The sequence below is a fragment of the Saccopteryx leptura genome, chromosome 7, assembly GCF_036850995.1.
Source record: "Saccopteryx leptura isolate mSacLep1 chromosome 7, mSacLep1_pri_phased_curated, whole genome shotgun sequence".
NCBI classification, from domain to species: Eukaryota; Metazoa; Chordata; class Mammalia; order Chiroptera; family Emballonuridae; genus Saccopteryx; species Saccopteryx leptura.
The window spans coordinates 107,981,939-107,995,822 of NC_089509.1; the positions used below are offsets into that span (position 1 = coordinate 107,981,939).

Below are 13,884 nucleotides of genomic sequence, written 5' to 3' on the forward strand. Positions count from 1 at the left end.
AGTGGAGAAAGAAACCAAACCTGCAAAGTGATTCATGGACTGTTTCTCCATTTATCATTTCCTCCGGTCAGAATAATCAACCTAGATTATATCAACAATACCTCTTAGTTAGTTCATGTTGGCTTATAGTAAATATGCCTCTAATTAGACTTTTTTTTTTCCTGGAGTCTTTTGAGAGGCAGACTGGCCTTTGGTTCTGTCTCAGATCTTTAAAGGAGAATGAAGGTACCGGAACTAACGGGGCAAAACTTCCAGGCAATTTTCCATATGATTTTGAGACATGAGTAACTTGGGAACCCTATTCTTATTTCACAGTGATGCTTATTTGATCTTAATGTGATTTTGTGTGTGTATGTTTGTGATCAGGAACAACTTCATTTAGGAGGCTATGCATGCTTCAATATGCTAAATGTGCTTAAGTATGCAAACTCAGCATCCTGCATGGCAATGACCGCTGACATGTTTCTTAAGAACTTTCATTTTCCTCCTACTGCAGCCTACTCAGCACTCATTAAAAATTAGTCCCTTGGGACTTTAAACCTGGATAACAAAACCTACAGTTAGGAACAACATTTGTTAAGCAGTGGAAGATGGCATCTCCATCACACTCTTTCAAAGGTCAGGTTCAAGCTGTCCTGCCTTCTTATATAGTCATGCCTCACAAAGACTGCTGATACAGACTAGATTATCTGAATTCTTCTCATGTTCAAACCAAGAGGCCAAATGGAATTTGAAAGATAGGACGCATATGCAGCACACTCAGAATTGAGGACTTGACTTCTTAGAAAAGAAACTGAAGACAAATGCTTGTTTAAGAAATGAAAGAAGGCCCTGGCTGGTTGGCTCAATGGTAGAGCATCAGCCGGCATGTGGAAGTCCCAGGTTAGGTTCCCGGTCAGGGCACACAGGAGAAGTGACCATCTGCTTCTTCACTCCTCCCCCTTCTCTCTCTCTCTCTCTCTCTCTCCTTTCTCACTTTTTTCCCTTCCCACAGCCATGGTTCAAACAGTTTGAGCAAGTTGGCCTCAGGTGCTGAGGATGGCTCCATGGCCTCCTCTCAGGTGCTAAAAATAGCTAGGTTGCCAAGCAACAAAGCAGCAGCCCCAGATGAGCAGAGCATTGCCCAGCAGGGGCTTGCTGGGTGGATCCTGGTCAGGCACATGTAGGAGTCTGTCTCGGTTGCCCTGCCTCTCACTTGAAAGAAAGAAAGAGAGAAAGAAAGAAAGAGAGAAAGAAAGAAAGAAAGAAAGAAAGAAAGAAAGAAAGAAAGAAAGAAAGAAAGAAAAGGAAGGAAGGAAGGAAGGAAGGAAGGAAGGAAGGAAGGAAGGAAGGAAGGAAGGAAGGAAGGAAGGAAGGGAGAAAGGGAGGGAGGGAGGGAGGGAAAGAGGGAAGGGAAAAGAAAGGAAAGAAGAGAAGGAAGAAAAGAGAGAGAGAGAAAGGGAGAAAGAAAGAAAGAAAGAAAGAAAGAAAGAAAGAAAGAAAGAAAGAAAGAAAGAAAGAAAGAAAGAAAGAAAGAAAGAAAGAAAGAAAGAAAAAAGAAAAATATGAAAGAAAACTGTCCTGTACATATATGGAGTTTTGAATCCCATTTTGAAAAACTGTGATGTTATGATAAGCCTTACCTTCTTCTATCTCCTCAATATTTGCAGTTTTTGACATTTTGTTTCTTTATTTTCATCTGTTCCCATACATTCCTCAGGGGTAAAAAAGTAAACCTTATGAACCATTATGAAAAAGTGTTTCACTCACTTTTTCCTATTTTTCTTAAAACAGCCTAGCTAACATGCATGAAATGAATTCCAGGTGCCAGACCCCAACAAAAGGTTCAGACTGGATTCTCCCGTTTAGTTCTCAGGTAACTTGAGCAGGTGGGCCCAATTAGGACAGGGATGAGACATGTGTCCAGAGTCACAGGGCTTACACAGGGCCTGGAATGTCCACCTCCCCACCCCGCCACCTCACACACCGACCTCACGCCTGCATTTAGATGTGAACAGGGTGTGTCACAGGACAGAAAGGTCCCTAAAGAAGAATGTGCAGGACCTAACCCGACAAGTTACACCACACCTGAATGAACCGGCCAGGCCTGGAGGGCTGGGGAAGCCAGTGTTCCAGGCCCAGGGCTCCATGGGGACATCAAGAAAGGCTTGCCTGGGCCCTGGCCAGTTGGCTCAGTGGTAGAGCGTCGGCCCAGTGTGTGGAAGTCCTGGGTTTGATTCCAGCCAGAGCACACAGGAGAAGCCCCCATCTACTTCCCCCTCTCCTTTCCTCTCCTTTCTCTCCATCTCTCTCTTCCCTTCCCGCAGCCAAGGCTCCATGGGAGCAAAGTTGGCCCAGACACTGAGGATGGCTCCATGGCCTCCACCTCAGGTGCTAGACTGGCTCCGGTTGCAGCGGAGCAATGCCCCAGATGGGCAGAGCATCACCCCCTGGTGGGCATGCCGGGTGGATCCCGGTCGGGCGCATGCGGGATTCTGTCTGTCTGCCTTCCCCACCCCCAACCCCCACCCCCACTTCTCATTTCAGAAAAATACAAAAAAAAAAAAAAAAAGAAAGAAAGAAAGGCTTGCCTGCAGCGGATGCATGGAGCTGAGAGTAAACGTGGGAGATGCTCCTGAACGTTGCGTTCAGTCGGAACAGGTGCAGGATGTGACCGTGCAAAGGCTGAGCCAGCTGCAGGACCAGCCTCACCTCCTCCGGTCCACAAGGGCTGGGTGTCAGGGCCTGAGTCAGCCCCGAGGCCAGCAGTGTGCCCTGTTACACATGCCTCTACCAGGTCCCCATGCTGCCTGCTTCAGAAACACCTGCGATTTCCATCAAGCGAAAATGAGATGAGGACTGAGCAAAGTTGTATGGCACAATCCTTTTCTGTGCGCTTGACACAAACTACTTAGAAAGTTTACAGAACTTCCCACCAAGAATGGGGGTTCCAAGGAGAGTAGGAAGCTTCTGCCTTATTCAGCACAAACTCGGCCCAGATGCGGGGCGGGCTTTGGCGGACACCAGAGCCTGGGATCAGAAAGGGCACCCTGCTCGGTCTCAGGCTCTGCTGATATCACCTGTAAACCCTCAGTAAAATCAGAACAAGGGACCCTACCTTTTCCTTTTGCGCTGGGTGCTATAAACTACGTAGCCAATCATGCCGGGAACACTGCCTGGAATAGGGCAGGTGTCCGATGTACTTGTCAAGTCTACATGTGAGTGGATACATGGCAGCTGCCTTAGAACATGGGTTCACACGCCACAGCCTCGAGGCCAGCTCTGTTGTGGTAAATACACTATCCCACCTGCTGTGGTAAATAGAGTCATATTGAAACACGTCCACGCTCATTTGCTTCTGCGTCTTGTCCATGGCTTCCTTCTCTCTACCATGCAAGAATTGAATTAATGGTGACAAAGACCACAGAGCCCAAAATATTGACAATCCGGCCCTTTACAGAAAAACTTTTCAGGCCTGACCTGTGGTGGTGCAGTGGATAAAGCATCGACCTGGAATGCTGAGGTCGCCGGTTCAAAACCCTGGGCTTGCCTGGTCAAGGCACATATGGGAGTTGATGCTTCCTGCTCCTCCCCCTGTTCTCTCTCTCTCTCTCTCTCTCTCGCTCCCCTCTCTCTCTAATAAAAATGAATAAATAAATTAAAAAATCCTGCTTAAAAAAAAAAAAACTTTTCAGACCCCTTCCTGTCTTAGAACACTGTCTTAAATCTCTCTACCCAAATAACTGAAACAGCAGAAAAGGTAGGTGGTCTCATTTGACCTATGGCAGCTAGCAATAAACAAGGTATTTCTTAGGCTTTAGTCTTTAAAGCTTATGTGGATTTTACATCTTGGACCCAAATATACTTGTGTTTCAATGTAAAATATATATATATATATACACACACACACATTAAAATATATATATTTTCATCTAAAATGAGCTGGATGAGTAATGTCCATCCCCTCTACAAGCATGAGTGTAAAAGGGTATAAGCACCTAGCTTGCAGACCAGGACCTCAGTTCCGCCTCTTTATTGGCCCGTCCGGATGGAAGACTTCTGGAGCATTTCAGCATCTGCTGAACCTCACCACATACCATCATTTCCTCTCAGCCCCTAAGTCCTGCTAGACAGGATCCCGAAGGGGCATTCAAACTGGAACCCCGAGGGCCCTTATCCTTGACTGAATGTGCTCCAGGCCTCCGCCCCAGAGCACCCAGAGAATCCTGAGCGTGTGTATTCTTTTCTCCCGGGGCAGTTTTCAGAAGCTCTTGACAGAGAGCAATCTCAGAACTCCATCTATCTGTTGGAAGGTTTTCAGACTTGGGACTGTATCAAAGATTTTTTTTGAAGCCCACCTTCCTCATAAGAGCCTTGCATATTTCTACCTTCAGCAAGCCGCAGTATAAATTCTTACTTTAGTCAGCTGTTAGCAGCCACACAGTATCTTCTCTAGTCAGGGTGCAGGCGGGACAGCTTGGGACCCCGTGGAGAGAACTTGGGCATTTGCTGCCGATATCTGTGCACAGCCCCTCACACCCCAGGGTCTGAGGGCTTCAGATGGTGGTCAGGGAGTTTGTCCTGGGTAAACGGCTGGGATACCTCAGGGGGAACAAAGAATTTCACCAGAGAAGAGTAAGATGTACCAGAAAGGGAGATTCTGAGAGGCAAGGACTGGCCCCAGGGAAGAAGGAAACCCCAGGGAAGTCCCAGATCTCTGGGACAATCTCTGGCTGTAATAACAAAATAATGGAAGGAGTTTGTTTCTGTTTTGCTCTGTTTGAAACTCATAGATACAGAGAACAAACTGATGGTTGCTAGAGGGGAGGGGAGTGGGGAAGATGGTGAAAAAGAATTGAAGGGGAGGGAGAGGTACACACTTCTAGTTACAAAATAAATAAGCATGAGGACGTAATGGACAGCACAGAGCCAATAATACCACACCTCTGTACGGGGACAGATGGCATGGTGCTGATCACGTCGTAAGGTATATATAAATGTTGAATCACTATGTTGTTCACCTGAAACTAGTATAAGAACGTACGGCCACTGTAATGATTTTTTAAATGAAGGAATGACTCAAGGAGATGGTAAGAAATGCATATCTTGGGGGTTTTCTTTATTTGTGTGAGAGAGCTGGGGGTAACTCTATCTAGTATGTCGGTCCATAATGAAATAATTCACAGGACCCAGAGGGGCAGGCATTGACGACTGATTCACTGTGGCAAACACGCAGCCTGCTCACCATTTCCTTCCGGCTGCTGTTAATAAAAGGCTGCATATAAATTGTAATAAGCTATTGTCCATATTGGTCATAAAAACCAGTAATGGGAACTCAGGAGTCAGAGTCCTGGCAAGAGGTGAATACCCGTCTCCCAGGCGTTGTCGGGAGGCCTGTGGGAAGGACCTGATGTGGACAAACCCTCTTGGGACACATGAACACCACAGAGGGTCATTTTCCTCCGTATTCCCAACCCCTGTCCCCCACACTCTCTGCTGGCCAGCAGCCAAGACCAGGCCGCAAGGGGAGAAAAACGCTCATTATGGTAACAGACCACTTCACCCTCAGACTGGAATTCCAACCGCCCAAACGACTACAAACTGATTACCATTCCCTTAAACCTCAAACAATAAAATTCATGTGCCAGGTGGGAAGGGGGGGGGGGTCACAGTCAACCCCCCCCCCCCATTCCTTTTCATCTTTCCTATTTCTTTGTATTTTAAAGAGATTACAGTGAACATGGGGGGGGAAATTATCTGATTCAGGAGAGTGATGGCGCTAACGCTGCTTCAAACTAATGGGAATGCTGGTGAAGAAATGGCTCCATGGTTCGGCCTCTCTCTCAAGATTTAAAGTCACACGAAAAAAATCCGTGACATTTTCAGCCTCAGTCAGTCACAGTTTAGATAAATAACGTACATTATGAGAATTGGATTTGCAACACTAGAAGATGATCACTCAGATTTCAAAAGGGGTCTCCATGTGAGTTTCTTTCCATGGGCCATTCCGCTACTTTGTTCACAACATAGTTTTAAAAGTCATCTCAACTTTTCAGAAGCGTGTGGTCTGCATAAAGCAAAGTCCGCTTGCATTTGGATTAACAGTGTCCCCAAAGCCTTTTAAACTTCACCCTATAACGGCCTCACTGCTATCTTCTTATAGGAGAACAAAAATAAAGAAATAATTTTTTTTTTTAATCCTTCCAATGACATTTCAGTCAGTGGCAAATTCTTCCCAGTAAGATACCTCTGCACCCAGGGCTCAGAGCTCCTGAAACACAATAACCCTAGCATTGTTTCCCAAGGCAGAGATTTCTAAAACAAAGGAGGGTGCAGAAGTGCAAAGCTGATTCACACAGTATGATCCAAATACAAACACGGCCCCAAGAGGCATGAGGTGTGAAATCTGTGCCCTAAACCTGGGTCTCTGGCGCAAGGGAGCCCAGAACCCTTTCTTGTGTGTACCTAGCAGGCGGGATGCTGTGAGCACCTTCCAGTTTCCTAAAGTGAGACTGGGTGAAAGTCAGGAGCGGAGCAGGAAGAAGGAGTTACAAAGTGGCCCTTGCCAAAAAACCTAGTGCTGTGAGGAAACAGTGCAGCACTTATTCTTCCTGCCATGTGACAGTGAAAATAAATGGGATGTTAGAGCAGGGGTCGGGAACCTATGGCTCGCAAGCCAGATGTGGCTCTTTTGATGGCTGCATCTGGCTCACAGACAAATCTTTAATAAAAAAAATAATAACATTAAAAATATAAAACATTCTCTTGTATTACAATCCATTAATTTCCTACCGCTCATGTTCATGGTTGAGGGTGGCTGGAGCCAATCACAGCTGTCCTCCGGGACAACACCACATTTTTATTGAATAATGCATAAAGTTCACGGGTCGTTGTGAGGTCAGGAAGTAAACTTCCCTCCTTTTAATCAAGTAGTCAGCTAACTAATTGCAAAACCCTTTTGATGAAGAAGATGGCTAAAAGAAAAAAAGATGAGGAGTATCGTACTTTTCAGCAGGAATGGACAGAGGAATTCGCCTTTGAGGAGAGAGCAGGTTCTGCAGTGTATCTAATATGCAATGATAAAATTCCATCAACGAAATGGTCAAATATAAAGCGGCACTTTGACACACGCCATACTACATTTGCATCAAAGTATCCAGCAGGGTTCAGCAGGAAGAAAGCATGTCAAGAGCTACTGTGTAGAGTGCAAGCTAGTCAGCAGCAACTCCATGTTTGGACCCAACAAGGTGACTGGAATTCGGCTAGCTTTGCTGGTGCTTTAGTAATTGTGAGAAATGGAAAGTCATTCACAGAAGGGGAGTATGCCAAAACATTCATGCTTGATGTTGCCAATGAACTTTTGAAAGACTTTTCAGATAAAGACAAGATAATCAAAAGAATAAAAGCCATGCCTCTGTCGGCAAGAACTGTTCACAATCGTACCATCATGATGGTAAATCAAATTGAGGCAACACAAGTGAAGGACATAAATGCAGCACCATTCTTTTCTCTCGCTTTGGATGAGTCAACAGACGTAAGCCATTTATCCCAGTTCAGCATGACTGCAAGGTATGCTGTCAGTGACACACTACCTGAGGAAAGTCTTGCTGTTTTGCCTATGAAAGAGACAGCAAGAGGGGAGGATTTATTCAAGTCTTTCACTGAGTTTGCTAAAGAAAAAAATCTACCGATGGATAAATTTATTTTGGTGTGTACTGATGGTGCTCCGTGCATGGTGGGGAAATACAGAGGATTCGTAGCACTTCTTCGTGAACATGAAAAGAGACCCATCCTAAGTTTTCACTGCATCCTACATCAGGAGGCGCTTTGTGCTCAGATGTGTGGTGAGCAGCTTGGTGAGGTGATGTTGCTGGTCATTCGGGTCGTCAACTTTATTGTTGCCCAAGTTTTATTTTTTTTTTTCGTTTTTCTTTTAAATTTTATTTATTCATTTTTAGAGAGGAGAGAGAGAGAGAGGGGGAGAGAGAAACAGAGAGAGAGAAGGGGGGAGGAGCTGGAAGCATCAACTCCCATATGTGCCTTGACCAGGCAAGCCCAGGGTTTCGAACCGGCGACCTCAGCATTTCCAGGTCGACGCTTTATCCACTGCGCCACTACAGGTCAGGTCAGGCATTGCCCGAGTTTTAAGTGATCTCCAATTTAAAACACTGCTGGATGAAGTTGGGAATAATTATCCTGGTCTGCTCTTGCACAGCAATGTGCGTTGGTTGTCAAGAGGGAAGTTTTCGCGGCTTGTCAGAGCGAAATCCGGACTTCTCTTAAAATGAAAAACGTCGAGCATCCTGAGTTTGCTAACACTGAGTGGCTCTTGAAGTTCTACTATCTCATGGACATGACAGAACATCTGAACCAGCTGAATGTGAAAATTCAAAGCGTTGGAAATACAGTCTTATTTCTTCCACAAGCAGTGTTTGCTTTTGAAAACAAGCTGGAACTCTTCATCGCCGACATTGAAACAGGTCGTTTACTACACTTTGAAAAACTGGGAGAGTTTAAAGATGCATGCACAGCAAGTGACCCTGCTCAACATCTTGATCTCCAGCAGCTAGCAGGCTTCACATCTAATCTCCTGCAGTCATTCAAAGCACACTTTGGAGAATTTCATGAGCACACTCGTCTTTTTAAGTTCATCACCCATCCACACAAATGTGCAGTGGACAGTGCCGACATGAGTTACATCCCCGGTGTCTCTGTCAGAGATTTTGAGCTACAAGCTGCTGACCTGAAGGCCTCAGACATGTGGGTGAATAAGTTCAAGTCACTGAATGAAGATTTGGAAAGACTTGCATGACAGCAAGCAGAGTTGGCGAGCAAACACAAGTGGGGAGAAATGAAAAACTTCATCCCGCAGACCAGCTGATTGTCAAAACTTGGAACACGCTTCCCATCACATACCACACACTGCAGCTTGTGAGTATTGCTGTAATGACAATGTCTGGCTCTACGTATACATGTGAGCAGTCTTTCTCACATCTAAAGAATGTTAAGACCAACCTACGATCACATTTAATGGATGGAAGTCTTAACGCCTGCATGAAGCTTAACCTCACCATGTATCAACCAGACTACAAAGCCATCAGCAAAACCATGCAGCACCAGAAGTCGCATTAATGGTAAGAAGTACTTTATTCATCATTGGTTAGCAACAGCATAACAACATTATTAGAAAGAATTCAGAGACTTATTGTACTTTAAAGGTGTTGGTCTTACATAAAATGCACACATTTACTTGTATGGTTCTCACGGAATTACATTTTAAAATATGTGGCTTTCATGGCTCTCTCAACCAAAAAGGTTCCCGACCCCTGCGTTATAGTCCCTGAGCACTGACAATAGGTAAATCTTCTCTGTACACTTTTGTCTGAATTAGCACACAGACCTGACTGTGATTCCTTCTTTTTTTTTTTTTTTTTTTTTTGGCATGAGAGAGAGACAGACAGACAGACAGGAAGGGAGAGAAATGAGAAGCATCAACTCATAGTTGCGGCACCTTAGTTGTTCATTGATTACTTTCTCATATGTGCTTTAACGGGGGGGGGGGGCTATGGATGGAGGGGGCTCCAGATAAGCCAGTGATCATTTGCTCAAGCCAGTGACCATGACCATGGGGTCATGTCTATAATCCCACACTCAAGTTGGCAACTCCGTGCTCAAGCCGGCAACCTCGGGTTTCAAACCTGAGTCTTCAGTGTCTCAGGATGAGTCTCTAGCCACTGTCCTACTACCTGGTCAGGCTCCTTCACACTCTTAAAAACAGCCACCAAAATTTTTGTTAACGTAGGTTGTAGCCATATGTTACACATTTCAATGGAGAAACATTTTAGAAATTTATCAGTTCATGTAAAAAGAATAAAACTTATTACATACTAACAACTTATTTATGCTGAATAACAATATTTTCCAAAGAAACAGCCACAACAAAAAATTAGAAGAGCAGTACTGTTCATTCAATCAGGTGCACTACCCCAGGTGGTATTAGCCTCAAGAAAATCCATGTACAGTCACGTGGGAATGGACAGGAAAAAGGAAGACTACATCATGCGTTGTGATAAAAACAGTTTGGCCTGTGGCCCTCTGAAACGTCTTAGGGACTCCTAAGGGTACCCAGACCACCCTTTGTGAACCCCTGACTTGAGGGTTTGGAACAGAGATTATCTCCACGATACTTACTGGCAGAAAGAGGTCAAGGGGTCACCCAAGGACACACTGCTAGAATACCCACCGTCCCGGGGGCGGGGCCGCAGGTAAAAGGCCAAGAGCATAAGCGCTATCCTCATCTGATTGTTGCAAAGGTTGCGATCATAAATGGAAAGGGTTGTGCATCCCACTTGGCCTTATCACAAGGGCTCCAGAACATGAATAGTTCATGTTGGGCAAGACCTGGCGGAAAGCCAGGGAAACTTTGCACATTTCTGATCAACTGATCCTCTGACACCAGCGAGAAAAACTAAATCCGCATAGAAGCTGCTGTCTAGAGCACGGCGCCTGCCCCGGCCCTCAGAATGGAAGCAGCCTTTTTTGCTACTCAGAAATTCCAGGGCCTCATTCTGCCCTCCATTAGGCAAATGATGCTTAGCGGGCCGCGCTGCTCGCCCTCAGTCACCTTGTTCCTTGGGAAACCTGAGCAAGGTAAGAGAGCTGCTCCATTATTTACAGCCTCCTTTTTGCATCATGCTGTATTTACAAGGAACCCTCATCCAACAACGGCGCCTCTAGTCTGGGCAGCCAAACCTCTCCCAGGAACTGGCCCCTGCAGTCTTCCTGCCCAGGGGCGGGGCGCAGCGCTCCACCGCTGTTGTCCATCAACTTTCTGAAGCCCCCTGGTCCTCCTGACCGCCTTCAGGGGGCCACTTGAGCGGAGTGCACCAGGGGCGTGCAGGTCACTTTTGTTCCTCCTCGGATTTGGGAAGTGAGTTCAGCAGGGGAAGTTCAGGCCACTGCACTCTCAAAACGCTACCTGGGCGGAAGGCAACAGCGAGCCCCCCCCCCCCCCCAAGCTCTTGCTTCCACCTGAGTGCAAGCCACTAGGACCTGTCACCTGCAGCACAGCAACTGGTCTCCCGTTTCTATGTTGACACCCCTACACACACACACACACACACACACACACACACACACACACACACACACACCAGTCTACTCTCCACCAACCAACCGCCAAAAAGATCTTTTAAAAGTATAGAAGAGATAAGGTCGATTTTCCTGCTAAACCTCTCCCAAGGATCCCCCATTCATTGGACTAAAAACCAACCTCCTTAATTGGCTTATAAGGACCTGCCTCACCTGACCCGTCTGCCTTCCTTGCTGCAGGCAAGGGTTTCCTCTCTCCGGCCTTGGCTCTTCCTGCTCCCAGCACCCGCGGGGCTCCTCCAGGACCCCCCGCAGCTCAGAAGTCACCATCTCCCCAAAGAGGCCTTCCCTGCGTGCCCACTGGGCAGACTCGCCTCTCCACCCCTCCATCTGGGGTATCGGAGACATCAGAGCACTGACTCTCGGAGGTTATCTTTACGTTACCGCTGTATTCCACGTCTCCCTCCAGCCACACCCCCCTCCTAGAACACGAACCCCACATAGCAAAGTTTCCACCCGATCCCCCACGAGATCCCCGGCACTGGGCACGATGCCTGGCACAGCTAAGCGCTGCTCAGCAAACATTGGTCGAATGAATGAAGCAGCGGCGCCTGATGACCGTGAGAGTCCGGGGCTGGCGTCTCCGGTGCCCGGGCGCGTCCGCACCGTCCCGGGGGCGGGGCCGCAGGCGCGGAGGCACCGGGGACTCCGACGGGACCGGGCACCCCCCAGCCCCCACGGAGCGGCGCGCCCTGCCCGGCCCTGCGCCGCAGGTGCCTCCCGAGAGCGCGCCCTCCCGGGGCAGCGCCGCCGCCCCGATCGCCTGCACTCACCATGGTGGACAGGCCGCCGCCGCCCCAGCCTGGCGAGTGCCGAGTGGCGAGCGCGGTGCACAGGCGGGCAAGAGCCGAGGGCAGGAGCCGGCACAGCTGACAGGTGAGGTATCCGCCTCAGACCATGGCTGCTTCCCACAATGCTCTCGAACTGAAAGTTTGCAGACTCCTCCCCGCCGGCTCCCCTCCCGCCCCTCCCGTTATCCCTCCTCCCGCCCCCCGGGGCGGCGTGCCCCGCCCAGCGCTGCGCTGGCGGCCACAGGTACGGAGTCACCTGCGCGCGCTCCGCGGCTCCCTGGCCTCTTCTGCCCCCGCGGGGTCCTCCCCGGAAACCCCTGCGCCCAGAGCGGGGCTGCTTTCCTGGTTCTGCCCCGCGAAAAAGTGTCTTCCATTCACTTGATCAGACCTGACGAAGAGATTTCCCTGTACTCTGGAGGAAAGTAGCAGAGGCTACCCGGTACTAAACCGCGAACAGAGGTAGCTTTAGCCCGCGCTAGAGTCGATTACTTGCATATACATATTATATATTACTGCAATCAAAACACAGGTCATTTTAAACATCTCAGTTTTAAGAGATCTCTCTTAAGATTGACATTGAGCCTTCAATCTTCTTTGCCCCTTGAATTTTCTTAAGTTGGGAATTCTTTCCTGGGTGTTAGGGGTCCCCAAACCCCCCAAATTGTAAAAGTTTTTGAGTGCATATTTATGTTCTTTTGGGTGGGTCGTTTGGTTTTATCAAATACCAAAAGAGATTCACAGCCTAAAAAGGTTAAGAACCTTTGCCTGGGTGGTCCTTGGAAGCCAAAATGGGTGGAAGTCCTTCCCAGGTTCACTGTGTACCTTCCGCGGGCTGTGTGCCAGCTCCGGTGACCTGGAAGTAAGGGACGCTCCATCCACCAACGCGCTGAAGCCACATTCATTGGTGTTTAGCCTGTGCCAAGCGTGGGGCTTCCAGCTGGGAACAAACCAGCCTCTTCTTTCCGAGGCTTACAGTCTTTTGTAGGACAACTACTAATAAACAAATGAATAAATAATTAAAAAGTAGGAGCTGTGCTAAGTGGGTGAGAAGATGACAGAGAAGGGGTGTGCTGGTTGCTGGGATGGCACAGGGGAAGCTGCATTTATTTTATTTTATTTATTTATTTATTTATTTTTGTATTTTTCTGAAGCTGGAAACGGGGAGAGACAGTCAGACAGACTCCCGCATGCGCCCGACCGGGATCCACCCGGCACGCCCACCAGGGGCGATGCTCTGCCCACCAGGGGGCGATGCTCTGCCCCTCCGGGGCGTCGCTCTGCCGTGACCAGAGCCATTCTAGCGCCTGGGGCAGAGGCCAAGGAGCCATCCTCAGCGCCCAGGCCATCTTTGCTCCAATGGAGCCTTGGCTGCAGGAGGGGAAGAGAGAGACAGAGAGGAAGGAGAGGGGGTGGGGGTGGAGAAGCAAATGGGCGCTTCTCCTATGTGCCCTGGCCGGGAATCGAACCCGGGTCCCCCGCACGCCAGGCCGACGCTCCACCGCTGAGCCAACCGGCCAGGGCCCGAAGCTGCATTTCTTTAGCTGGGTGGTCAGAGAAGCTACAGCTTGAGGAGCTGGCCTGAGACCTGGAGATAGGAAGCCAGTCCAGGGTGGGGGTGGGGGTGGGGGTGGGGGGGGAGGTTAGCTGTCCTCTTCAAAAGACCTGGAACAAGGCCTCTAAGTGCAGGAGGCTGAAGAGGTGGGAACAAGGCCTCTAAGTGCGAGCAGACTCAAGAGGGGGGCAGAAGCCAGAGGGCAACAGATCTTTCCTGCACTAGGCCGTCATACGCACCAAAAGCCCCCAAGATAGGAACAGCCTTCAACCTCAGCGTTCTCAAGAAGCTCAATGCCTCCATGTCCCTGATATTCTGTTGCTACCCACCTGATGGCTTCCGTTCCTGGTGGGTGGCATCTGCCAGAGGGATCTGGGAAAGGATTATCTAAGAATCAAACCCCAGGTGATG

At 48.4% G+C, this 13,884-nt stretch overlaps 1 protein-coding gene across 1 annotated transcript in view; it reads right to left on the bottom strand.

Annotated features, from left to right (window-relative positions):
- The window catches only part of AP1S3 (adaptor related protein complex 1 subunit sigma 3), a 71,756-nt gene extending 59,704 nt beyond the window's left edge, over window positions 1-12,052 (bottom strand). Inside the window, exon 1 of the mRNA XM_066345835.1 lies at window positions 11,904-12,052. Coding sequence (XP_066201932.1) covers window positions 11,904-11,906 — 3 coding nt within the window. The 5' untranslated portion in view covers window positions 11,907-12,052. The remainder of the gene's footprint in view (window positions 1-11,903) is intronic.
- Window positions 12,053-13,884: the final 1,832 nt, after the last annotated feature.